General features: G+C 45.6%; 2 protein-coding genes across 6 annotated transcripts in view; one reads left to right on the top strand and one right to left on the bottom strand.

The window, feature by feature from the left end:
- Nub1 (negative regulator of ubiquitin like proteins 1) overlaps positions 1-25109 on the top strand; it is a 29450-nt gene extending 4341 nt beyond the window's left edge. For both annotated transcript variants that reach the window (XM_047561892.1, XM_047561893.1), the window contains exons 3-15: positions 2301-2468; positions 3872-3930; positions 4961-5031; positions 6822-7004; positions 7169-7260; positions 9085-9191; positions 14431-14617; positions 15437-15544; positions 16140-16292; positions 20607-20753; positions 22757-22846; positions 23480-23657; positions 23817-25109. In XM_047561892.1, coding sequence (XP_047417848.1) covers positions 2301-2468; positions 3872-3930; positions 4961-5031; positions 6822-7004; positions 7169-7260; positions 9085-9191; positions 14431-14617; positions 15437-15544; positions 16140-16292; positions 20607-20753; positions 22757-22846; positions 23480-23657; positions 23817-24013 — 1740 coding nt within the window. In that variant the 3' untranslated portion in view covers positions 24014-25109. The remainder of the gene's footprint in view (positions 1-2300; positions 2469-3871; positions 3931-4960; positions 5032-6821; positions 7005-7168; positions 7261-9084; positions 9192-14430; positions 14618-15436; positions 15545-16139; positions 16293-20606; positions 20754-22756; positions 22847-23479; positions 23658-23816) is intronic.
- The window catches only part of Smarcd3 (SWI/SNF related, matrix associated, actin dependent regulator of chromatin, subfamily d, member 3), a 128746-nt gene that overhangs the window by 83303 nt on the left and 19723 nt on the right, over positions 1-25720 (bottom strand). The window lies entirely within an intron of this gene.

Here is a 25720-nt window from a genome sequence, read left to right as displayed (position 1 = left end):
CCCCAGCCCTGTGGGGCAGAGGCTCCTCTGCTCAGAACCCCTCTAGACCTTACCTTCATACCTTACCTGAATGTTCATTTCTGTACTTTAGAATGAACTAGAATAGAAGTCCTTTGAGTCATTCCAGCAAATTATTAAACCTGGAAGGAGGATGATGGGAACTTTGTAGCTAAGTGGGACAGAAGTGTGGGTAACCGGGGAACTGGGTACTCGGCACCTGTGGCCTGAAGTGAGGATCTTTCACGTGTTTGGGCCCTCTAGCCTGTGGGGTCTAATGCTGACTCCAAGTAGATAGTGTCAGAACTGAACTGAACGGTAGGTCCCAGAGGTGTCAGAGGTAAAAAAAAAAAAAAAAAAAATTAACACCCTCACTAGTCATTAGGTTTTCTAGAAAATTATAGAAAGTTATTTTTTTTTAAGTATTTTATTTAAAAGACTTACATGTTTTCTGGTGATAAAAGTACTGTACTTCTGGGTTAAAAAAAAACATTTACCAGTTGAGTGTCTCTATCCCAAATGCTTGGGACTAGAAGTGTTTCAGATTTCAGTGTTTCTGATTTGGGGATATTTGCCCAGACTTTACCAGTTGAGCATTCCTAGTCCAAAAATCCTAAATCTGTAATGCTCCAAGATCCAAAAATCTGAAACTTTTTGAGCATAATGTTAGCACTCAGAAAGTTTTGGATTTTGGATTTGGGGATTAAAGGCAGCTTAGCCCATATAATACATCTTCATGTCAGGTAAGTTTTGGGATGTGTGTCATTACGGATTTCTATGAGATGTAGAGGGCTGCTGCTAGCTTGGCATGGCAGACTGTTTTACAGTAAGCTGTTTAAAAATATAAGTAGAAGGGAGTACATACTAAAATAATGATAAAAAGCACAGTACCCTGAGTAAACCAGTAACAATCACTATTACTATCAAGCAGATTTACTGTACATGATTGTAAGTGCTGTCCTTTTGCAGTAGGTTTGTTTACACTGGCATCACTGCAGACGTGAGTGACGGGTTACTCTATGAAGTCACGAGGCAGTAGGAATTTTTTACCTGCGTGATATCTTTTGGTGGGGGTACTAGGGATTGAACACAGTGGCGCTTAACCACGAACCACACCCCTGTCCCCTTTTGGCATTTTTTTTAGAGATAGGGTCTCACTGAGTTGCTTAGGGTCTTGCTAAGTTGCTGAGTTTTAAACTTGGCGATCCTCCTGCCTCACCTCCAGAGCAACTGGGGTTACGGGTGTGTGACAGCTTCACTGTATCTTAGGGGACTACTGTTGTGCTCAGTCCACCATTGACCGTAATGTAGTCATGTGGTACAGGAGTGTAACTACATGCAAAAGCATAAATAATACATTTTTAAAAACACATTAAACAGCATCAATATTGTTTTTTCCCCAGTCTTTTCCTTTGTGACTATGAAAAACTGTATCATAGATAGGTTTTTACTATTTTAAAAATAAAATATTCTGACTTTTTATAACTTTTGTATATACCATGAATATCTTTCTTGTCATAAATATACACTTAAACATCGTCTTTAGTGCTGCATAGTATTGCATCATAAATTTAATGAAAGCATGGACTTTAGGTATTTACTGCTTTATAAGATGTTTAATAAGATATTAAGCCACTAGTGCAGATATTTGATGGAAGAGAACATCGTGGTTTCTAAGTAATAACTAGTTCACATTCGTTTTTGAGACCTCTTAAGTTCTCTTAATTTTTATTCTGAATTCTAAAGCTCTCCTTGGTAAATAATTTTATTTACCAGTACCATTGATTGAGAACTTTTAATTGAGATGGTTATTCAACTTGTTCTCACAAGTTTGAAAAATCAGAATGTTTTCTCTACTTTTTTCTTCTTTTCCCTCCAGTGGTGTCTAACAATTCACAGTTCCTTAAAATAATTTCTTAAAATATTTTGTTGTTGTGCTGCTGCTTTTTTTGCAGTACTGGGGATTGAACCCAGGGCTTGGCACATGCTAGCCAAGCACTCTGCCCCTGGCTACATCCCTATCCCAATCTCTTAAAATATTGGGGTCACAGAAGTCATGGCCCACCCTTCTTTTCCCCCTAGAATAGTTCCAGTTACTTTTACTTTTCTGTTGAGCCTGTCTTCCTGTCTGTCTGTAGATGTTTTAATTTTTCCCTGGATCCGCTCTGAGAGCCACAATTGGATTTCAGTGGGGGACCTCTGCTCATCGCAACTCACTGCCCTAGAGTCCTCCACCCTCTCCTAGGTTTGGTCTTTTTTGCATTGCTACCATATCGAGCTGTTTTTTCTGATTTTCCTTCTAGGATCTTGCTAAGAAGTACTCTGACAAACTAGAATGTTGTGAAAATGAAGTAGAAAAGATAATAGAAGAAATACGTTGCAAAGCAGTTGAACGAGGAACAGGAAATGAAAATTACAAGACAACCGGGGTTGCCACAATTGAGGTGTTTTTACCTTCAAGATTAAGAAAAGTGAGTAATTTCCCTGAGTGTCCACAGGGACCAATATTTTGTGTTATGATCAAGTATATTATTGTTTTTGTAAAGCTATAATCCAAAGTTAAAAATACTTTAAGTTACTTTGCATGTTGGCGGTTGATACTCTGGTTTTTTTTTTTTTTTTTTTTTGGTACTGGGGATCGAACTCAGGGCCTTGTGCTTGTGAGACGAGCACTCTACCAGCTGAGCTATCTCCCCAGCCCTACTCTGGACTCTTAATGTTCATCCTCCTACAGCAGGCTTGCTGCTCTTGGACCTCCAGAACATCACAACAGCTGTGTGTCATGTTCTCATTCTAGCTTAATGGTTAGAAATACTGGGAAGTCAAAGTAGACATCAGGTTTTCTAGAACCCTATGCAGTAGGACATGTTTGAAAGGAATTTATCTTTTTCCTATTCTGGTGGAGGTCAGAGGGCAACCACTGAGTGCTTGAGCCAGGCCAAGGGACCTTGGTGGGGCTACCTTGTCTCAGGGCCACATCCTCAGAAGTTCGAGTGCAAAAATGTCAGCGAGGCAGGGTTCACAGAGATGCCTCTTAATCATTCTCAGAAGAAATAAAAACGTATATGTAAAAATTTATATGTCAGTGTTTGTAGCAACACTGTTAATAGCCAGAAGCAGGAAATAACCCAAATATCCATCAGTGAATGAATGGATAAATAAACGTGGTGCAGCCTGCAGTGGATCTCTTTAGCAGTAAGGAAGCAGGAAGAACTGACACATGTAAGCGTGGCGGGCTGAGGCAGTAGCTCAGTAGTAGAGCACTCTGCAGTACTGCAAAAAACCCCAAGGAACAAAAAGAAACAAAAAACAACTTGGGTGAACTTCAGAAACATGCTGCATGAAGCCAGGCGTGGTGGGGCATACCTGTAATCCTAGCAGCTGGGGTGGCTAAGGCAGGAGGATTGCAATTTCAAGGCCAACCTGGGCAACTTAGCAAGACCTTGTGTCAGATTTGAAAGTAAAGTGCTGGAGTTGTAGGTCAGTGGTAGAGTGCCCCTGGGTTCAGTCCCCAGGACCAGTACTGAGGGGCGGGTGGGGGAGGCGGGGAGCATGACATGCTGAGTGGAAAGGCTATGTGTTGTATGATCCTGCTTACCTGAAGTGTCCAGAGTAGTCAACTCTCCAGAGACGGAAGGTAAATTAATGGTTGCAGGGACTGGGGAGAAAAAGGGAATAAGTGGGAGTGCAGGACACTGTGTTTGCTGGGGGGATGATGGCAGAAAAGTGTTCTGGTTTGGTTATGAGTATAGCTGGCCCTGTGACAGACCCCTTGAGCTGCCCTGCCTGGTGGTGGTGCATGGCTGCAGGGTAATAGCTGTCAGTGGTATTCAATTTAAGTACATTTTATTTTGTTTGTTTTGTTTTTAAATAGGACAGGAAAAACTTACTGGAGACCCGATTGCATATTACTGGCAGAGACTTGAGGTCTAAGTAAGTATCTGTGAGCTCTGCCCTTCTTTACACTGAATCACCAGATTGTCTGGGACCATCCTGTAAGCAAGGCTGGTCAGGTCCCATCCTCCGTTGTATGTCAGAGAAGTTGCGTCTTCTAGACTCATCTAGACTCAAGTGTAGGCAGTGGCGGCCTGAGACTCGCACCCTTTTCTCTGCTCCTAGTGCAGCTTGAGGTGGGATGGAGACTGGCCACTATAAAGGAGTACTTGGGAATGAAGGAATAGGGTAGAAATAGGGAACTGGCTTGGCATCACAGGGTTGGTTTTGAATTCCATCCCTTAGTGCACCAGAAGCTTCTATGATCCTTAGCAAAGTGTTTTGGCTGATTTCAGACCCATAATGTTAAAAAAAAGTGGACCTACCTATCACATGCTAGTGAAAACCCTGGTTGATTATTTCATCTGCTTGTATATTTTATTTATTTATTTAGTGGGACTGGGATGGAATCCAGGGCCTTACTCATGCTAGGCAAGTGCTCTAGCACTGAGCTACACTCCAGTCCTTACTTGAATGTTTTTACATGGTGTTTTACAGCCTCTAAGGCTAGTCAGCCAGTGTGTTTCTTCAGTTGATTTGTCTCTATTTTGGTCTACCTCAGGGCAGTTAGGGATGGATTCAAGATGCAACATTCATTCAGCACCCATGAGTAGATCTAGGGAACAACAACCCCTGCTGTGGGGTCCTCCAGGGAGACCCTGGGAGGCACAGGGTAGATTTTCTCCTGGTGTGCAATGAAGGCCCTCCTGCTCAAATGGACAGACAGCCAGTGGTCCCCCTGCCTGAGATTAGTAGTAAAACTGTTGGAAAAAGGGCCATGTCTTCTACACAGTTTCAAATTGCCACCTAGAGAGCCAGTTTTATTGAAGTGCAGTGATGTTTGTGAGTCAGTAAGTTGAAATCCTGGGTGTTTCTGAGTAAGATGTATAAAATGGTTATTATCAAGATCTTTTTAGTGGATAACAAATAAATTTGCTTTCCTACGGTTTTCACTGATTTTATTTTGCAGAATAGCTGAAACCTTTGGATTTCAAGAAAATTACATCAAGATTGTCATAAATAAGAAACAGCTTCAACTAGGTATGCTGTGGCAGAGAATGCAGAATTTTCCTATCAAGCTAATGTAGAAATAATGTCTTTCCATTTCTTTTCTTGATTTTCATATATTCAAAAATGTCTAGCTTTATTATATAATCCCAAGTTACTTAGTTTTGTATTTCACTAAATAAAAATATAAAGCAGAAACAGCTTTCCAGTAAATCCTCACTGCCTGCTATATGCTAGTGGGGAAGAGAGATGTTCATCACAGGTCAGATAAAGTCTGTGTGCTGAGAAGGAAGGCTTGGCGAGGCCCTGGCTGATGTGGCCTCATGTTGATCCCAAACGAGGGGGCCCACTGCAGAAAGCGATGCTGAAGGTCACAGCTGTGGTTCCCAGCCAGGGCTCATTCTCCCTGTCATAATTTAGTGGTGGGGAGAGGTGCTGCTCCTTTTAGTGGGTAAAGGAAGGGCACTGCTAAATGTCAGACAGCGCCTGGGACAGCCACCCCACCACAGGCTTCTCCAGCTGTAGGTGCCAGGAGTGTGGCTGTTGATTCACGGTACTAGACCTGCCTTCCTCTGTCCTGGAGTGTTTCTCCTAAGGAAATGGGAAGGCATGGATCTGGGAAGGGATCCACAGTTATGCCTCAGAGGTCATTGGCTGGTAGGGGAGGGCTCTGAGGGAGGGTGAGTGGAGGTGGGGAGACATCAGCCTCTGGTGGTTCTGGCAGGTCCTGTGGTCTGATGGGTTTCCAGTGGGTTCCTGGGGCCTCAGGAATCAAGTTCTCCTCTCCAGCTTGATGTTCTCCTCTCCACAATGGCCCTTCACAGCCCACTCTTGCCTTCCCTTCCAGTGCCATCTCCAGCTGTTTGCCACTGTGTATTTTATGCATCACAGATACCTCTTCTCTGTCATCTTGTCTCTGTTCTGCTATGGTATTGTTTATTGGACAGAAATCCTTAATTTTGATGTTATGAAATCCCTTGCTTTACATTTCATGTTTTGTTAAAAAAGTACTTTCCCCAGCATCTGGACTGCAGGGATAGTCTGCATTTTCTTGTATATCAGTTTAAAGTGTGAGAACTTTCATCTGTCCAACTAAAGATTTCCAAAATGTGCTCAAATCTGTTTATAGCACATAGTATTTGTTATTCTAAAATACATTTACATCTGTGTTTACTTTTTCATTTTGTTTGCATAAGAGCATCTTTGGCATAATTTTTGTTAGGTTTATATTTTGACAATCTTGAAGAGCTGGCTTTTGATTTTGTCACTTTTCTCCTTGGTTCTGTTTCTTTGAGTTCTGCCATCATCTTTTTTTCTATTCTGTGTATGAGGAAACTGAGTCCTGGAAGATAAGTAGTTCACTCAGAATCGCAGCTAGAAAAGGAAGGAGGCCATGGTCTTTGCTTTTAACTGTGACAAGAACTCACCTCTCACAGTGCACTACTGTGCAGAGGCTTCCTGTCCATCACTGTGAGTTGGGTCTATTATTTCTCAGAGAGTGGGAAAATTTGTGTATTAATTATACTTTCTTGTTTCTTTCTTTTATACTTCCTAGCTCTCCCTGTAATAGTTTCTCAAATATTTGTTGCTTCAGTATGGCCTTAGTTAGAATAAAGTAAATTGGAAAGGATGAGTTTAGTTGAGTCTCTTTCCACTGGATGATTTTAATACTATTAACAGTAACACAAACAAATTTAAGCATATTCTTACCAATTATGTGGCATTCTGGTTTTATAAGTGTTGATGCAAGTTTAAGAACTCCATTTAACTTAGGAAATGGACTATTTCCCCATGACTGTATGTGATGCACAATTCTGACACAGGGAAAAGTCTGGAAGAGCAAGGAGTGACTCACAATGTAAAGGCAATGGTGCTGGAGCTTAAACAGTCTGAAGAGGATGTGAGGAAGAACTTCCAGGCAGAGGAAGAAGAACAGAATGAGGCAGAACTTAAAGAAAAACAAATTCAGAGGACGAAGAGAGGACTGGAGATCCTGGCAGAGAGAGGTATCAGCAGAGCTCTGAACTTGCCACCTCACTCAGATATATGAAGGGGGGTTGGGAGCTGTGCACATCCCTTGTGGAAGTTTCTTCCCTGCAGTCTTGACATTTGCAACTTTGTCACTGCTGTTGGACCCTGAATTAATAGAGCTCTTTTGCTTTTGTTGCAGCTGAGATGGTAGTGGATCCAGAAACTACACCGTACTTAGACATAGCAAACCAGACAGGCCGATCAATCAAAATCCCTCCATCACAAAGAAAAGTAAGTACTAGGAGACACATGGGCTTTTCTTGGATTTATTGTGAGAATGGAGGTGGTTTTGTATTGTTGACCATTTCTCAGCTAGGGCCCAGAAGCTTCCTCTAATGAAGAACTCAAATGACTAGGGGTCCAGTTAATCTTAGTTTATCCATCTTAAGAGACAATCTGAAGTAGGTTTTGCTATTTAAGTTATTCTGTTTAAAATTAAGACTTTAAGTTTTTTGGATTTCATTTGTTTTGTGATGGGTCTCAATATGTCACTCAGGCTGGTTTTAAACTCTTGGGCTAAAGTGATCTCCCTGACCCAGTCTCCTGAGTAGCTGGGACTGTAGCCATGTCTGCACCACCATGCCTGGCTTAAAGTTAAGCTTTAATTATCAGAATTTTGGATTGATGTTTGCACTATGAGTGGATTAAGGTTTATTTTTTTTAAAGGTTGGTAACTATTTGCCTACTGATGTTTTAGAGTAAATGATGACATCTAGATCTTTTTGAAAACTTTTGTAAGATTTAAATTATATAAAAATTCAAATCTAAAAAAAATTAATGAGCTTCAAAAAATTTGGGGTCTCTTTTTATGTGGGGGTTACCAGGGCTTGAACTCAGGGGCACTTAACCACTGTGCCACATCCCCAGCCCTATTTTGTATTTTGTATTTAGAGACAGGGTCTCACCGAGTTGCTGAGGCTGACTTTGAACTCATGATCCTCCTGTCAGCCTCTGAGCCACTGGGTGGATCACTTTTGACAGCTTCCCTTTACTGTAACAAAATACCTAAGATAATTATAAAGAGAAAAGGTTCATTTTGGCTTATAGTTTTGGAGGTTCTAGTTCTTGATCAATTGGCCCCATAGCTTTGGGCCTGTGGCGGGCAGTGCATCATGGGGATATATGTGGCAGAGCAAGACTGTGCATGTTATCAGCTAGGAAGCAAAGTGGAACAAGGAGGAAGCCAGAATCTCACAGTCCCCTTTGAGAGAACACTGTCAGCGACCTAAGGACCTCCCACGAGGCTCCACCCCTCCCATTGCACCATCCTGGGGACCAAGGCTTGATTTAGCATGTGGGTCTTTGGGGGACAATCATCCAAACTGTGGCAATCTTTTAAAAATAGTTTTGGAAATACTAGAGTTGACATATATTTCAGAAAAGCCATGATGACTAAGAATGGAAAGTGATTGCCAGGCAAGCTGGCCTGCCCTATAGTTCCAGGTTCTTGGGAGGGTGAGGAGGAGTCACTTGAACCCAAACCCGGGAACTCAAGACCAGCCTGGGCAGCATAGTGAAGCCTCATCTGAAAAACAACAACAACAACAAAAACCAAAACAAACCAAAAAACCCCCACTTTTTAAAAAAGAGGATATAAGAATGAATGAATGCTATTTTGTATGCTTATATTTAGTCTCAAAGAATACTAGGAATGGGGCCTGGGGCTAGGAAGAGCATTTGCCTAGCATGTGTGAGGCAAGGGGTTCGATCCTTAGCACCACATATAAATAAATAAAATAAAGGTCCATTGACACTAAAAAAAAATTTTTTTTTAAATAGTAGGAATGGACCTAAGTTAGCAGACAACAGGAGAAACTGGTGGAAACAAAGGGGGGACAGGTGCTCCTTGTGCCCAGTAGGTGAATGGAGGGCTTGGCTTCAGTATTTAAGTGAATTAAACTTCAATTATATTTTCTTCATTTTGTCTTTTAGATTGAGTTGTGATCTTGTTTTGTTTTCATCTTATTTGGTTTTCCTTAGAACTAATATGCTTTTAATATAATTTGTTTTATTATATTTTAAAGTGATTTTTTAAAAATCCATATTCTTTCCTAGGCCCTTATGTTAGCTATGGGATATCATGAGAAGGGCAGAGCTTTCCTGAAAAGAAAAGAATATGGAATAGCCTTGCCATGCCTTTTGGACGCTGACAAGTATTTCTGGTAGGCACTTTTGTACTTGGTGGAAACCAGTTTTAAGGAGGATGATCCAAATTATGCCCAGCACCTCCCTTCCCTGTGGCTTCAGACTGAGAGTGGTTGATGTGAAAGACTAGTTACGCAGTAGACCAATTGAGTGGTTTCTTCCCATTGTTTTTCTAACTGACCTCTCGTCCCTGAACGAAAAAGAATTTTATAAGCATCTGCACCTATTTTTTTTTACAATAATCATTTTCTCCCTGCCCCAGCCTGACCTGTCTGTTATAAAGTTCCCTATGAGTGTGTCACTTGATGGTTTTGATATAGATGCTGATGATTGTTCCCCAAATCCATTGTTTCATTAGGGTGTGCAAAATGGTGATACTCTGTTATTCCTTCTGCATTTATTGTTAGAATTCTCTGAAAAATATTTTCCTTTCTGGGCATGATGGTTTACCTCTGTAATCTCAACAAATTAGGGGGCTGAGGCAAGAGGATCACAAATTCAAGATCAGCCTTAGCCACTTAGTTAGTAAGACCCTGTCTCAAAATAAAAAAGGGTAGGGATGTGGCTCAGTGGTAGAGTGCCTCCGGGTTCAGTCCCCAGTACCACACACAAAATTTTTTTCCTCATTAACTATTTGGTTTTGCTGAGATACAGTTTGCACAAAAAAGAAATCAAAGTACTTGGCTCTTTTCTCCTTATTTTCAGAATGAGCCAGTCCCCTAATGATGACTAGTCCGTTTTTATGTTCTTTTTTTAAAAAAAGTATCAATATTAACTAGTGGATTTTAACACATTGGGTATTTTTCAAACTTTGGTATGAGAGTTTGCCATCTTTTGTTAGCAGGTTGCTGTGGCCCTTTTGACATGATCCTGATAGTCTCTGTAGACTCATTACTGGAGCCCAAAGACATTTCTGAGATAATTCTCCAGACAAGATCAGCAATTTTCCAGAGTCTGGTTCCTTTTTTATTTTTTCCTCATGATACTAGGAATGAAACCCAAGGCATCATGAATACTATGCTAGTGTCCTACCATTAAGCTAAATCCCCAACCCTTTTTTTAAATCTTATTTTGAGATACAGTCTTGCTAAGTTGTCCAGGTTGGCCTTCAACTTGTGAATCTCCTGCCTGAGTCTCCCAGGTAGCTGGGATTGCAGGTGTGCACCACTGTACACAGCTCCTAATAGGAGAGGAAATAGAATTTAGAGACTGTGTTATCCCAGCATATTAAACATTTGTAAAGTAGATTTGATATTTGAAAATGATTACAAACTAACTTCAACCATGTGCAGTGGTGTACACCTATAATCCCAGCAGCTCAGGAGGATTGAGAGTTCAAAGCAACCTCAGCAACTTATCAAGTCCCTAAGCAACTCAGTGAGACCCTGTCTCTAAATAAAATACAAAAAGGGCTGGGGATATGACTCAGTGGTTGAGCACCCCTAGGTTCAATCCTCAGTACCAGAAAAAAAAGAAAATTAACTTTAGTGTGAACTTCTTTCCAGTTTGGTAAATTCCCAAGATAATCCCCTACACTTAAAAAAATAAATACAAACATTTGTAGTTTGCTGGCTGCTTTGGTCAGTGCCTTTGAGTCTTAAACAAATCCCAACTTAACTTCCACAAAGAAGTTTTATTGTCCTAGATATTTAGGAGGAGATGAGCAAGACTGGAAACAGTGAGGACAGGGCTGGGCACCGCTGGGGACTCCTGCTGTGTCTGTACCTGCTTCCTTCTTGGTGGCAGCTTCATTCTGTGCTGCCGCAGACACTGGATTCTTAAGTTGGATCCTTCAAATTCAGGTGAATGTTTCATTGTCTTCCTTAATCGTTCCTATAATTGTTATTATCAAAAATTTCCAATAGGCATAAAAATAGAAACTGGTAATAGAACCCCTGTATACTCATCCTCCAGCTTTACCAGTTATTAAGAAATGGTTGATCTGAATTCATCCATGTCAGTCTTTCTTAATCTTTCTATGGTGGACAAATCCTTAAAATAATTTTCAAATCCCAAGAGAACATCTGAATAGAAATAACTGTATCTTCAGTTCATAGTACATCAACATGTTCAGTAGGTATTAGATACAATAATCACATAGTAGTTGTTAGTTTTGTTTAAGTAGATGTATCAGATTTCCATTATTGTAACAAACACTTGAGATAATCAACTTATGAAGAGGAAAGGTTTCTTATTACAAAGTTTTGGAGGTTTAGCCCATGATTATTTGGCCCATTGGTTGGGACCTGTGGTGGCTGGTGTAGCACATCATGCGGGAGGGAGGTGGGGGATTGGCAGAGGAAGCCCTTTGATTCCATGTAGCTAGAAAGCAGATACTGGTGTCCCACGGTCCCCTTCCAGGGCACACACCCAATCAGTGCTTTCAAACCTCCCACTAGCCTCCAGCTCCTAGAGGTTTCCACCACCTTAGGACCAAGCCTTTGTAGAACTTTTCAGATCCACTGTGGCAGTGGAGAATGGTGTTTGTTTTTTGAGGATCTGTTGATTCTGGCCAGTATGTTAGCATCTTTTTGTGTGATTTCTGCCTCATCCCAAAGATAACCAATTGTGATGCCAGCCAGCAGTCTAGCTGCAGGAAACTTGTTCCTTTTTCTCTCTCACTTGATTTTCCCCCCTGCCTTCCCCTAGTAAGCTAGAAGTTTTCCCACAACTTTACACATCTTGGGGTATGATGGGTAGTGTGACCAAGAATAGCTGCTTGCCTTATTGGTTTGTGGTACTGGGCATTGAACCCAGGGCTTGTGCACACTAGAAACGCACTACCAGTGAGCTGCCTCCCCAACCCTCTTCCCTATTTAAAACTGAAAATGGGAGTTCTGCCTTCAGCCAGCATGGAGTAACAGGGGCTAGCTTTACCCTCTCACTTGAAGCACCTCAAAACCTTGACAAATGTATGAGGTTGGGGATGTGGCTCAGTGGTTAACCCCCTGGGTTCCGTCTTCAGTGCCACAGTAATCCTTATCATCATCATCCATGTAAGCCCAAACAGATGGTAGTTTTTCTAAAGTGAGGCTCAGCAGATTTTATTTAAACAAGTGACATACGTTTATTTTAATGTTGCTTCATTGTGAGAATTTATTGACAGCGTCTTATTTCATTTTGTTTTTGTGGTACTGGGGATAGAACCCAGGGTCACATGCATGGTAAGGAAGCACTTTGCCACTTCCCTAGCCTTTTTTGTTTGATCTTGTGAAGTTGCTCAGGCTAGCCTCAAACTTATAGTCCCTCCTGTCTCAACCTCCCAGATCTCTGGGACTACAAGGTGTGTGCCACCACCGGGCAGCAGTGTTGAATACTAAAGCTCCTAAAATTGTAAACCAAAGAAATATTAATAAAGATATTCTCAGGGCTGGGGTATAGCTCATTGATGTAACTCCTGCCTGAAATGTGCAAGGTCCTGTGTTCAATTCCCAGCACCACAAACTCAAACACAGTTTTATTCTAGGTTTTCAAAAAACAATTTTTTTCTCAATTCACAGGACCAGGTTCAAATAAAGGCCTAGCACTTTCAGAATTATGTAGAAGTTGATTTTTTAAAGTCAACAGAATAGGACTAGGATGTAGCTCAGTGGCAAAACATTTGCCTCACATGCACAGAGCTCTGCATTCAATCCCCAGTTCCAAAAAAAAAAAAAGAATAAAATACACCCCACTAGTGGGAGTTCTGTGCTCTGACGTATTTTTGCTGCACATATACTCAGTTCTGGGTCACACTGGCAATAAGCACACATTATTTTTAACTGAAATGAGGCCATTTCTGTCCTTATCTAAATGCTATTGAGTATGAGTCTGTTCACACCTGTAGGAAATTGAAAAGTGTAACAAAATGTCCATTCCTGTGAGTAGCAAGACCATCTCTCCCAGAAACCTGAATATGGCAGGAGGCAGATCAGGAGGTCCTCTCTTGGGTAAAAGATTGGGTCACAATTCACAGACTCCTTCCTTTTCCCTCAAAATCAAGTTCTCAGGCTGAGCAGCAGATTTGGAGAAAGTGCCTCTCACTGGTCCTACACCCATGTGCCCATGTGCATGGAATATGGCTCGTACCTCATCAAGCATTCACAAAGAGTAGAAATGTTAAAAAAGAGAGACAACAAATAAATATAAAGCAACTGCTTGAGTACATTGTTCCTGTTCCACTGGACTGCATGCAGGCCCTCCCCTTGGGAGACCACTGTTTTAAGGGGTAAATGACAAAGTCAGACTCCCTTAATTTTTCTTTGCTGACATATGTTGATAAGCAAGACAGGAAGCTTGAGAAATGTACACTCTATGGTTTGATATAAAAGCAGTCTTATTTTAGTAGAATAACAAAACAGAAAACCCTTTAAAATTTCTTAGTATATAATTCATGGTTCCAGGAATTCTCCTTTCTTTTTGAAGACTTAAGATCTAGATTTGCATTATGAATTTTAATATAATCACAACTTAAAATTCAAATTAATAATGGTGTGCAGAAAGAATCTGCATTCTTTCTGGACCAAACTGACTTCTGTTTATTTTCTTATCTGTCTTCCTTTTTTCTGGATTCAGCTGACTATCCCAGCTGCAAAGTAGCCTTCAGTCTATACATGGGCCCTCAGAAATCAGCTAGCCAGGGCTGGTGTTTTCTAGAATGTGTTCCCTCCCAGCTTGAAAATGATTGAGCTTGAATGCCTTATCAGAATCTTCTGTCAGTTGAGGCAGTCTTAGTAAGAAGTGATTTGGGGGGTTCTATCTTTAAAGCAGTAGTTCTCAACTCTTCCTGGGCATTAAAATTGGCCTTGGAGATTTTAGAATATAGCATGTAGGCCCCTCCCCAAGAGACTTCTGTTACTGTTGGTCTAGAAAAGAGAGAGAAAAGACAAAGATTCCTCATGTCTCAGTGCTTCTGATTTGCAGTCAAGATTGGCAGCCACTGGGTTAGAGCTTGGTCTCCTCTGTTTGCTGAGGAGTGCTGACAGTGGCCTTGGATTCTGCTTCCTGTGAGGCCTCTTTGCCAGTTTGCCAAGGGGCGTGCGTGTGTCTGTCCATCTGTCCATCCTAGGGCAGTTGGTATTAGGCTGCTATTCCAGAGCCCTAATTTTTTTCCCCATTGGAAAGATTCAGATGATAAATATAGCTCCCTTTGTAAATGCTAGGATCTTTGTTTTTGAGCAGTCTTTCAAACACATCAAGAACCAGGAAAGAATTCCAATAATTCCCAAAAAGGTGTCTAGTGCCACTTGTCTGTGACGTGGTCCCCTCTCCTTCCAGTGAGTGCTGCAGGGAGCTGCTGGACACTGTGGATAACTATGCCGTGCTCCAGCTGGATATAGTGTGGTGTTACTTCCGCCTGGAACAACTGGAATGCCTTGACGACGCAGAAAAGAAGCTAAATTTGGCCCAGAAATGTTTTAAAAATTGTTATGGGGAAAATCACCAGCGGCTAGTTCACATAAAAGTATGTTACTGTCATTTGTTTTCTGTATTGTTGAGCCCATTTCTGGAATTTGTATTTATTCCTCCTAAAGTATTTACACTGCTGCCAAAGGGGATTTTATCTGATAGTATGCAGTGTGCTCTTTTTAAGCTACATTTTTAGAAATTGTTAAGTGATTTACAAGTCTGGCTCTTTCCTTGGTCTGTATTTAGCCCAGGGGAACAGAGTTTTCTGGTCATGGACACCCCCACACTCTCATGATAACCCTGACCAGGACAGTGTCTATGATTTATTTACATTCAGTAGCATCTGATGCCAGATGTCAATGCAAAAAATAGACGTCCCGGGGCTGGGGTTGTGGCCCATGGTAGAGCACTTGCCTAGCACATGTGAGGCCCTGGGTTCGATCTTCAGCACCACATAAAAAGATAAATAAAGAAAATTATTTTGTCCATCACAACTTAAAAAAAAAAATTAGACATCCCTGGAGTAGCGGTTCACTGGAATCCGTCAGAACCCAAGAGCTGACTTGAGCAAGGCTGCTTCTGCTGTTCTCTCAAGTCCTCAGAATCCCGTATGGCACGAGAGCCTCTGCCTGGTCTGAGTTTTCGCTACCTTCTCCAGTAGCAGAGTGGCCGCTGTCTGGACGGCCTGAGAGAGGCGTCCTGACGCAGCGTCACGCCCGCGTGCCCGGGGCCTTCGTGGTGCCATCGGCAGTAGTGCTGCTCCGCTCACGTCAGTGCCGCCAGCCTGCCCCCGTGAGGACAGACCTGCAGCTGTGAGCGTCGTGCACCGATGACTACAAATAAGCCAGTTTTATCCTTTTCCCCATAACTTTAGGGAAATTGTGGGAAAGAGAAGGTGTTGTTTCTGAGGCTGTACTTGCTTCAGGGGATCCGAAACTACCACAGTGGAAATGGAGAAGAGGCCCGCGAGTATCTCAACAAGGTAAGGGAAGGAAGCTGTAGCCATTTCCAGCTGCATTTTCCTGATCCCCAGAAGCGAAGTGCTTAGAAACTCGGCAGTTTGTGACTTGTGGGAACATGCATCTCTTTCCTGCTCCGATCCCTCACATACTGTAAACATATTTGTATTGGTCAGGGTTCAGGCCAGATGCTGTAATAAGGACACTTCAAAGGAGGTGACTTTAATGGGACAGAAGTTTCTGTTCTTTCACCCAGCAGGCTGCAAGTGAGCAGGCAAGCAGAGGAGCAGCTCTGTGGAGCATTCCAGGTAGCTCCTGTTGCCTCTGCCGCCAGCAGAGGGGCTGGAGAGTCAGAGCAGGCCTCAGCTTTATTATAGAAGGAAGAACTAACGGTGCTGTCGCTTGGGCAGCGCACCGCCTGTTCGCACGCATTGTGGTATGGGTGCGTTATGCAGGCAGAGACGGTGCTGTCTGCTTCCCTTCATTCTGGTTAATAGTAGGATGAGTTTGGAGTTTCCATTAAGATCTGACCTACAGTAATTCCTCTAGGCTTTAGCATTGTGTTGGTCTTTAAGGTTCCTATAGTCATGTGCTTCTTGCATTTCTCCCTGTCTGTAGGCACTCTGTCTCTTTAAAGAGCTGTACATCGACCCATCGAAAGTGCACAACTTGCTGCAGTTGGGGTTCACTGCCCAGGAGGCGCGGCTGGGCCTGCGGGCCTGCGAAGGGAATGTGGATCATGCAGCCACACATATTTCCAACCGCAGAGAGGTATCTGCCTTACATGCATGCTAAGGCCTGTGCCTTTGGGGAGGTGGGGGAGGGTGAGGCATAGTGAGCCTATTTCTGAAGTGCCTGAGCTCCCTCAGGTTTGAAGGAACAAAAAGGGGATCTCATAAGAAGCATTAGCAATGGGATCTCCTTACCACTCCAGATCAGGAAGGAAGGGGGTGACTTGGGTTCTTGATGACATCAACTTTCAGGCAGGGTACACAAGCAGTCTCCTCTCTCTCTCTAAACACCATCTGTAGTTCTTGAAACCATTTTAAGGGGGCTTTGTTTTCCCAGGGGGTGAGAGTGATGGTTTGGGATTGTATTCTTGCCTAGAAACAAGAGTCAGACCATAGAAACAAGTAACATCATGTTAGGAAAGCACAGATACAAAGCTACAATTACATGAAACAAGTAAAGAAAGCTTTAGAATTTTGGAGTTAGATGTTTTCACCTATGCTAGCCGTTCAGCAGAGGAGCTGAGGTCCAGAAAACTGATGATGGGCTGTTAGCAATAGGACCACTTCCCTTCTGTCCAAAACAAGAAGTTGGCACTAGATTCTCAGAGTGGTCTAGCTGTGAACTCCAGTCACAGCAGTCTCTGGAATCTTCACGTATGTATCTCCTGGTTCCCTTTTTGCTGAACACTAGGGTAATCCTAAAGGAGGAAAAGCAGCCCGTGGAACTGTTAGAAGGGGACAGGAAAGCCCGCTGTCATTGGCCTGCCTGGCCCCGGGTGGGAGTGGATTCATATTACATGACTACCAGTCAAAAGGGCTGTTTCGGGTGTCGCCTCTCCTGACACAGGTATGACACCACCAGTCGTGGTCCACTGGTTTTGCTGTGGAAGTCAGTGGTGAGTAAAGGCGGCAACTTTAAAAAACAAGGCTTGGGGCTGGGGAGATAGCTCAATTGGTAGAGTGCTTGTCTCGTAAGCACAAGGCCCCGGGTTCAGTCCCCAGCACCAAAAAAAAAGAAAAAGCGAGGCTCCGTGTGTTCGCTGGCTATGTGGTCTAACTCAGTACTGACAGAGGCAGACATTGCTGGGCACAGTGGCTTCACCTCTTGTCCCAGACTTTGGCTGAGGCAGGAGGGGAAACTTAGTGAGGTGCTATCCCAAAATAAAAATAAAAGGACTTGGGGGCTTGGATTGTGGCTCAGTGGTAGAGCATTTGCCTAGTATGTGTGAGGCACTGGGTTCAATTCTCAGCATCACATAAGAAATAAATGAATAAAAGTCTGTCAGCATCTCAAAACATATATTAAAAAAATAAATAAAAGGACTGGGGATGTAGCTCAATGGTGGAGCACTCCTGGGTTCAATCTTCAGGACCAAAAAGAAGCAGACATTTGTGACATTGCACTTATTACTTTGCTGTTACTTCATTGAGGAAAAGAACTCTTTAGTATTTGGAAAGCCAGTGTTTTAAAATGAAGTCATTTGAAAAATATTTTGTCATACTTTATAGTTCACAAAACATTTTCACAATTATGTCATTAAGTTCTACCTCTGACTACCTGTGAGGCTGAGGGTGGATAATTCTCATTTTACAGTGTGGACTGTGGCTCAGAGACTGACTTCTAAAATAAGGTGCCGACACCTTTTAGCCTTGGAGAAAACACTAAGGAACTCTGGCAACCATGGAGCAGTTGGAACAGCTGGGCCTGCTTCTCTTTCCCTTCAGTGGATATTGTAGTTAGGATGCTTTTGGTTAAAAGCAGCAACACAAAGGAACTGAGACTGTCCTCATGGGAAGGGAGTGTGTGGGGTTTATTGGCCTGCTCCGCTGAAGAGCCCAGAAGATGGCTGGCTTGGGCTTAGTTGATTTGGCGGCCTGCCGTGCTGCCTCCCCTGTGCTTTCAGAATCCTGGAAGTCCTGAGCTCCTCACAGAGGCCAGGGAATGTGGGACCTGATTGGCTTAGGCCTGTGGCAGCGGAACTGCCAGGGGAGCTGGGTCAGCCCCCACAGCCTAGGGAGGGGTAGGATGGATATTGGGAGGACAAACAGGAGCTCAGAACAGGAGCTGGGGTGCAAGGTAAAACGGCCCTCTCATTCTCTGGGCTCTCAGTGCAGGCGTCCTGTGGAGCTCAGCATTATGGGTAATTCTTAAAAGCATGTATTTTTTGTACCGTGTGGTCCTGAGTACATTGAGACCATAGAAACCAAGGTTGCTTGTGGTGCTGCAGTATTAAGCTGTGGGAGCAGCCCCGGCCCTAGGAGGTCCCACAGCCTGTTTAACCAGGTCGTTCCTCACCCGACTTCAGAACCCAGTTCCCACTTAAGGTGTGTGTACAGAATATGTCAATGCAGTACTCATCACTCCTGCTAAGGTAAAATGTTCCAGAATACTGTAATTTTCTCATGAGTGGCTACGTGGTTAAAATAAACCAGATACAGCATTTGTGATCACAGGAGTGTCCTTGAGGCCCCAGCTTGTTTGCAGTTCTGGGTTAGGTACGGCCTGGATCCTCCCTGCTGGTAGGGTTTTTGTGCATGCATGTCAGACACATTTCTTTGCCTTCTAGAGTATAAATGGAGGAAACTGTAATTGGAAGCAAGAGGGTGAGGCTGGCCAAGGGCATCCGACGTGGGGGTGTGAATAAAAGGTGGGAATTGGGCGATGTGCAGGAACCTTGCTGGCCTGAGTGGTTGTCACACAGTTGCAGGACAAGGTCAGCTCAGAGGCCTCTGTCGGGCCCAGGGAGGTCAGACTAAGGACGAGTGGGCTAATGGGGAGGAGGAGGGAGCCCCTGCAGGTTCAAGTCCATAGGTGAGGTGACGAAGCCCACTATGCTGTGCAGAAGAGGCTTCGGCTGGCCACCCAGGGCATTTAGCAGATGTGGGAGGTGGGGACAGCTGCAGCACACTGAAGCACAGGTGAAGAGCCTGTGTACCTACTCCAGGGAGCTGACTGGAGAGTCTCCGATATTAGGAACAACTTAGCCTCTGTCTCCAGAAGTATCTCAGCAGCCACTGCATTCCACCTGGTCCTCCTGCTGACACTCTTGGAAATTGTTGGTGCCACCACAGTTTCCTAGGAGATAAGGTCATTCTGCTGCTTCAGGAAGAAGGGAGAGGGGCGGTTGGAGCTAGGCTCAGCCCCAAAGGCAGAAATGGATCTTGGGAGGAGCACAGGCTGCTTTCCCTGTGCTCACTGCCATGGGTCACTGTGACCTCAGTGCTCTCAGCACTCTTGAAAGTTTCTGTCTCTTCACTGGCAAAGTGATGAGGTTGAATCAAATTAGTGGTTTTCAAACTTTCTTTTTTTTTTAATTTTTATGTCTTTCAGAGTGCTGGAAATCAAACCCAGGGCCTCATGCAGGCACTCAGCTGCATTCCAAGCCCCAAACTTGTATTTTGAAGCAGTTAAAACTCCCTTTTCTTGTCAGGCTTGGTGTTGCACACCTGTAATCCCAGTGACATGGGAGGCTGAGGCAGGAGGATGACAAGTTCAAGGCCAGCCTCAGCAACTTAGCAAGGCCCTAAGCAACTTAGACCCTGTCTCAAAATAAAAAGCGGGGCTGGGGTTGTGGCTCAGTGGTGGAGCACTTGCCCAGCGTGCATGGGGCCCTGGGTTCAATCCTCAGCACCACATAAAAATAAAATGAAGGTATTGTGTCCACCTACAACTAGAACAAAATATAAAAAATAAAAAAATAAAAAGGGCTGGGGATGTGGTTCAGTGGTACAGCACGCCCTGGGTTCAATCCCCAGTACTGCCAAAAATAAATAATAATAATTAAAAAAATAAAACTCCCTTTTCTTAAATGATCTCTTTATGAGTGTCTCCATGACAAAGCAATGGTAGAATTCTCCTGGTTGGGGCCAGGTGCTGGGAGAAGGGACCAGACTAAAACCCTGCAGCTAGCTCCTGCACAGCACACCAGGCTTCTCCAGAAGCAGGATTAGACGGCCATTTCCCCTTGAGCATCCTTGGTGATGTTGGCATCATCCAGGAGGAATGAATCCTGGGTGGTTCTTCTCGGGCCAGGACGTGCTCCTTCCTGGAGCAGAAGCTCCTCTGCCCTCTGGAGGAGGTGTGCCACCTGTCTCTGGCAGCCTCCCAGCCTGAGTGCTTGCCGGGTTCCTGCCTGCGCTGAAGCCTGCACTGCCTGCCTCTGGAGCAGGACCCAAGCTGGCTGCCCCGCCTCTGCTGCTTTCCACGAGGCCAGGCTGGGTAGAGAGGGCCCCCCACCACCCATTGTTTGGTTTGGTTGTTCACCTTATGACCTCAGGAACCCAGCGGAGCATGGATTTTACTTTCTACACAATCTCAGCCTCTAACTTAGTGGGACTTGCTGTTTTCTCGAAGGAACTGGCCCAGATCAGAAAAGAGGAGAAAGAGAAGAAGAGGCGCCGCCTGGAGAACATCAACTCTCTGAAGGGAATGGGCTATCCCACACACGCAGCCAAGCACGCCCTCCACCAGGCCGGCGGGAACCTGGACGAAGCTCTGAAGGTGACCCCTCCCTGGGCCCGTGGACGTGCTGCCCTGCCCGCTTTCCTGCCAGCCCCGCTTCCTCCACCAGGCGATGCTTCCTTGGGCCATGGAGCTCACTCCCGAGCCTTCTTCCTAACTGCGGCTTTGCACCTGAGGGTCTGCTTTCTGTGTCATCCAGCAGAGTGGCAGAGCCAGAGGGATGGGTCCAGGTTCCATCCCAGCCGAGGCCTGCTGGCTGGGGACTGTGGTGAATGTCCACAGGCCAGCTCTCTGTGTAGGGGTTCTGTTAGCAGCAGAAAGAGTTTGATGTTGATGGCATAACTTCCTAATTTCCAAAGTAGAAGAGAATGATAAGTTTTACTCTATTTTTTAAATCTTTGACTTTCTACTTTTATCTAATAGGTAGTACTCATGGGCAGAGGACATTTTTTTCTTTTTTCTTTTTTTTTTTCCTTATTTGTTGTACTAGGGATTGAACTCAGAGGTGCTCTTACTATTGAGCTACGTCTCCAGCCTTTTTATTTTTTGCAGTGGTCTTGCTAAGTTGCTGAGGCTGGCTTTAAACTTGAGATCCTCCTGCCTCCAGAGTAGCTGGTATAGGCATGTGCCACAGCACCTGATGCAAAGGGCCTTTTAACAAAAGTCCTTAGAAGCAACGACCAGTAGTAACTTCACCTGGGTGCAGCCCCTCCAGTCTGTTCAAGAAGTCCACAGTAGGGCGGGGGCTGTGCTGCATCTCAGAAGCCTGGAGTGGGAGACCCCTTCCCTTGGGGCACCCACAGACCAGCAGCAGACAGAATGCACAGGAAGAGGGCCACATGTGGCACATGGGCTGGGGCAGGAGCCAGGTACCAGCAGGGAGCCAGCCAGAAGGAGGTGCCTCTCTGGGCGAGCACAGGGCAGTGCTGGGGGCTAGATAAGGTCAGTGGCCAGGTGGGCAAATGCTACCTTATCTGCCATGCTAAGGAGGCTGCAGAAGCCCACTCTGCCTCACCTGTCCCTATCCTGTGCCTCAGAAGGCCCCATGGGCAGTATTTTTCTTAACATTTTTAATTAAAAACTTTATTTGAATATCCAGTTTGATTTCGATTGATTTGGGGCAGTGCTGGGGATTAAACCAGGGCCTGGTGCGTGCTAAGCAAGCGTGCCGCCACTGAGCTACCTCCAGTGCTCTGGTTTGATCTTTTTGCTCATTAGACAACTATAAAAGGCAGGAAATTCTGACTTTATGGAGGAACTGATGGGCCTTAAAATAGTTTTTAATAATGAAAGTAGTTCATAAATCCATTTAGTCACTCTTGAAGTATTTCATGTTAGATGGGAAATTGCCCAAAAGGGTTTTTAAGGTTACCAGTAAATATTGTGTGGCAAAGTCAAGGGTCAAAACACTACTTCTGGCTGGGCATGGTGGTGCATGCCTGTGATCCCAGCTACTCAGGAGGATCACAAGTTCAAGACCAGCCTCAGCAACTTGGCAAGACCCTATCTCAAAAAAAAAGCCATCTGGGATGTAGCTCAGTGGTAGTGCCAGCTTCAATCCCCAGTGTCACAAACAAAACCCCCACCCCCTTGCTGGGCATTCAGGTCCGGAGGGCATGGCGCCTTCCGAGGCACAAGAGGCCTGCTCGGAGCCCTCCTGTTCTCTCCCTCCGCGCTGCTGCCCAGCTATGCTCGTGGACCTGGTGCCCTCTGGATTGCTGCTTCCTCTCGTCTCCACTCAGCCCTTGCCGCCTGCAGGCCAGAAGGGAGGTGTTTTCCTGGCCACTTTTGCTTCCTCTTCAAACCTCAAGTCTGAGGTGACATTTGGCTGGAGCCTTCTGTGAACACAGCTCGGCCCCCAGCCTGGGTTGAGGCCCCTTTCCTTGCTTTAGGGCGCTCTTTGCATGGCCCACCACAGTGTGCCACATGGTCTGTCTGTCCTACGAGCAGACCAGCCAGGGCCGTCTGCTTGCACGCTGTGGGTGCCTGTTCTCTGGCCATGTGGGCAGTTGTGATGAGTCGCAGTGTCCCTGTGCTTTCAGATTCTCCTCAGTAACCCTCAGATGTGGTTAAGTGATTCAGATCCTGAAACCAATAGCCGAGAAAGCCCTTCCCAGGAAAGCATTGACCAAGTGAGTGACTGGCCTTTGTGCCCCCAACTTGAGCACCTTGGGTCCCTGAGGTGGGCTGGCTGGGGCAAGAGGGTGGCGGCAGGACAGGGCAAGGCTGCCAGGCTCTAGGCAGGACCTGCCATGAGGGTCCTTGGAGGGCTGCCAAGCATATGCCATGGGGCAGGGAGCTGAGCAAGTTTCCCTAGGAGAGCAGGAAAAGTCAGAAAGCATCCCCGGGCTGTCTTCCTCTAGCCTGCCTCTTCTTCCCATGTACCACTGCTTACATCATCCCAGTTCTCTGAACACGACCTACAAGCATGTATGTCCCTGTGTCCCGGGAAATCCATCCACCTTGTCACCCAAGTGATGACTCCAGCCATACTTGCCCACATGTTAATGTGCCCCACGCATGGTGACCGCTGAGCTCATGAGCTCATGTGACCAAGTTTGCATAGCACTTTGCTCCCAGCCCAGAGGTGGCCCGTCCTGAGGTGTCCACATAATCTATTGCTCTGAGGTCTTCCACGACCCTTTTCGGGTGGCCTTGTGCATGCTGGGCTGAAGAGTGACTTGTCAGGAAGGCAGGGGTGTGCGTGCTCTGCATTGCGCTGTGTGAGGCTGTGCATGAGGCTGTGGCCCTTTTCTCTCCCCCAGCTGGTGTATATGGGCTTTGACACTGTAGTGGCCAAGGCTGCCCTGAAGGTGTTCAGGGGCAACGTCCAGCTGGCAGCTCAGACCCTCGCTCACCACGGAGGAAGCCTTCCTCCTGACCTGCAGTTCTCGGGGGAAGACTCCTCATCCACGCCATCCACATCCCCTTCAGATTCTGCAGGTGGGTCAGGTCTGAATACCAGAAGAGCTGACACCCCACACATGGGCCTGAGGCAGAGGCTGACCCGGAGACTAAGAAGGGTGTTCCCGGGACAGGGTGGCCAGCAGGAGGCGTGTCCGAGGGGACTTGGTGCATCACTCACTGTGTGTCTTACTCTAGGAACCTCCAGTGCCTCGACAGACGAGGACATGGAGACAGAGGCTGTCAACGAGATACTGGAAGACATTCCTGAGCATGAGGAGGATTATCTTGACTCGACTCTGGAAGATGAAGAGATTATTATTGCAGAGTACTTGTCCTATGTAGAAAATATAAAGTCAGCAGCGAAGAAAACTAGTGAACAGAAGAAGTACTAAGTTTCTGCTTATAAATTCTGTCATGAAACGTCTCCTGCAGGTCTTCCTTTTGTTCTTGCTTTTCATCTGATTTTGCTGCAAGTGTGCTTCCTCCTTTGGGTACAGGAGGGGGCGGGCAGGGACCCTCAGAGGTGAGGCTTGCTGGGCCTGAGGCTGGCCTGGGGAAGGCACTGCCTGGCTCTGCAGCCTGCTCTGCCACTCCCCCTGCTCCAGGTTCTGCACCCCAACTCGGCCCTTTGCTTGAGTTTCATCCAGCAGGAAGCAGGCTTGCTGCTGGAGAGGGAGCCCCAGGAAGGCCTCAGGGGAGGGGGTGCAGCAGGGAGCGTGACCAGACCTGTCCCTGCTTCCTCACCTGCCTCCTGTGCAGCCTCTCGCTGTGCCTGCTGCTGACACTGTCCTTCCAGTGCAGTGTGGGCCCTGCTTACCCCGCGTGCTCCCACGCCACCCTTGCCACCTGCCCACGGTCAGCCTCTACATCTTCATTCCAAGTGCTGTGGGGCATAAAAATGAGGCACAGCCTGAGGAGCCAGATGAAATGGCACAGATGTCTTTATCCTGAAATGTCAGTGTTTTATGCTCAGTTCTGCAAAATTAGCACTTGGAATTCAAGGTTGAAAATCAGATTTATATGTATTCAAAATTCCTCATACAAAATCTTTTATTAAATGGGAGTTTTAAATGCTAACCAAAGCGACTTATTTTTAACATTTTTAGACTCTGCTGTCATAGGAAACTCGCTGTTAGTCGAGACCTATCAGATTTAGATATATTTTCCCAAGATTTCAGTGGGGATCTTTGTTGTAGCTTGGGGCAGAAGACGTCCTCAAGCCCTGTGGCCAGCCTTCTGTCCGCTCAGATAACTTCTCACCACGCTGCATTCCTCTGGAGTGCAGCTGGCAGTAGCCAGCTGAGGAGCACATCAAGTGCCAGGGGCATCCCTGAGACCCTCTGAGAGCTGCCAAAGAACCTTTGGTGGCAGGATGGGCTGCACACTGCCCTTGAGGGTCTGCGGTGGTCGCACCACGCTGTTTGGAGAGCGGAATCTTGTCATTCGTTTTCTATGGATGGTACCGATGGAAATAAACGGTGGAAAGTACGCTCAGGAGTCGTCAGCCTTACTGGAGGAACTTTTGCGTGCTCTGGGTTTTACCTGTTGAGAGGGTGACCTGGGTTTTCATTGCCATTTCGAATGTTGTGAGGAAATGGAACACTGTCCCCAGAACAATGGTGCAGCTGAAGTGTTGCCTAGTGATAGCGCACTTGCCAGCAGCCCTGGGTGTGACCCTCAGCAGCCATGGTGGCTGCTGTTCTGAAAGGTCTCCTGTGAAAGGCAGGGCTGGGTGGATCAGAGGGAAGCAGTGCTCAGCGGGTGTGAAGCAGATCTGCGGGGCATGTGGGGGCAGCGGCCACCAGCCGAGAGGGGAGTGGCCTCCTTTGGCATTCTCAGACACAGAGCTGGGGCCTGCATCAAGCTTCTGAGTGTCACTGTCCTGTTCTTGGTCCCTGGTGTGGCTTCTGGCTTCCGCCTGTTTTAATCCTGATGGGAAAGCCTGGGGCATCACAGTCGCATCGCAGGCCCTGGTTTTGTGTGGACCTAGAAGAGAGCTGCAGGAAGCCAGTTCCAAGGTGGCCAGCCTGCTGGAGCAGCCAGCAGCCGAGACCCAACCCTGAGCCTGGCTGGGCAGCGGGACTAGAGGGTCAGAGCCA

The sequence above is a fragment of the Sciurus carolinensis genome, chromosome 8 (genome assembly GCF_902686445.1).
Source record: "Sciurus carolinensis chromosome 8, mSciCar1.2, whole genome shotgun sequence".
Classification (NCBI taxonomy): domain Eukaryota; kingdom Metazoa; phylum Chordata; class Mammalia; order Rodentia; family Sciuridae; genus Sciurus; species Sciurus carolinensis.
This window is presented reverse-complemented; position numbering and strand designations above follow the sequence as displayed.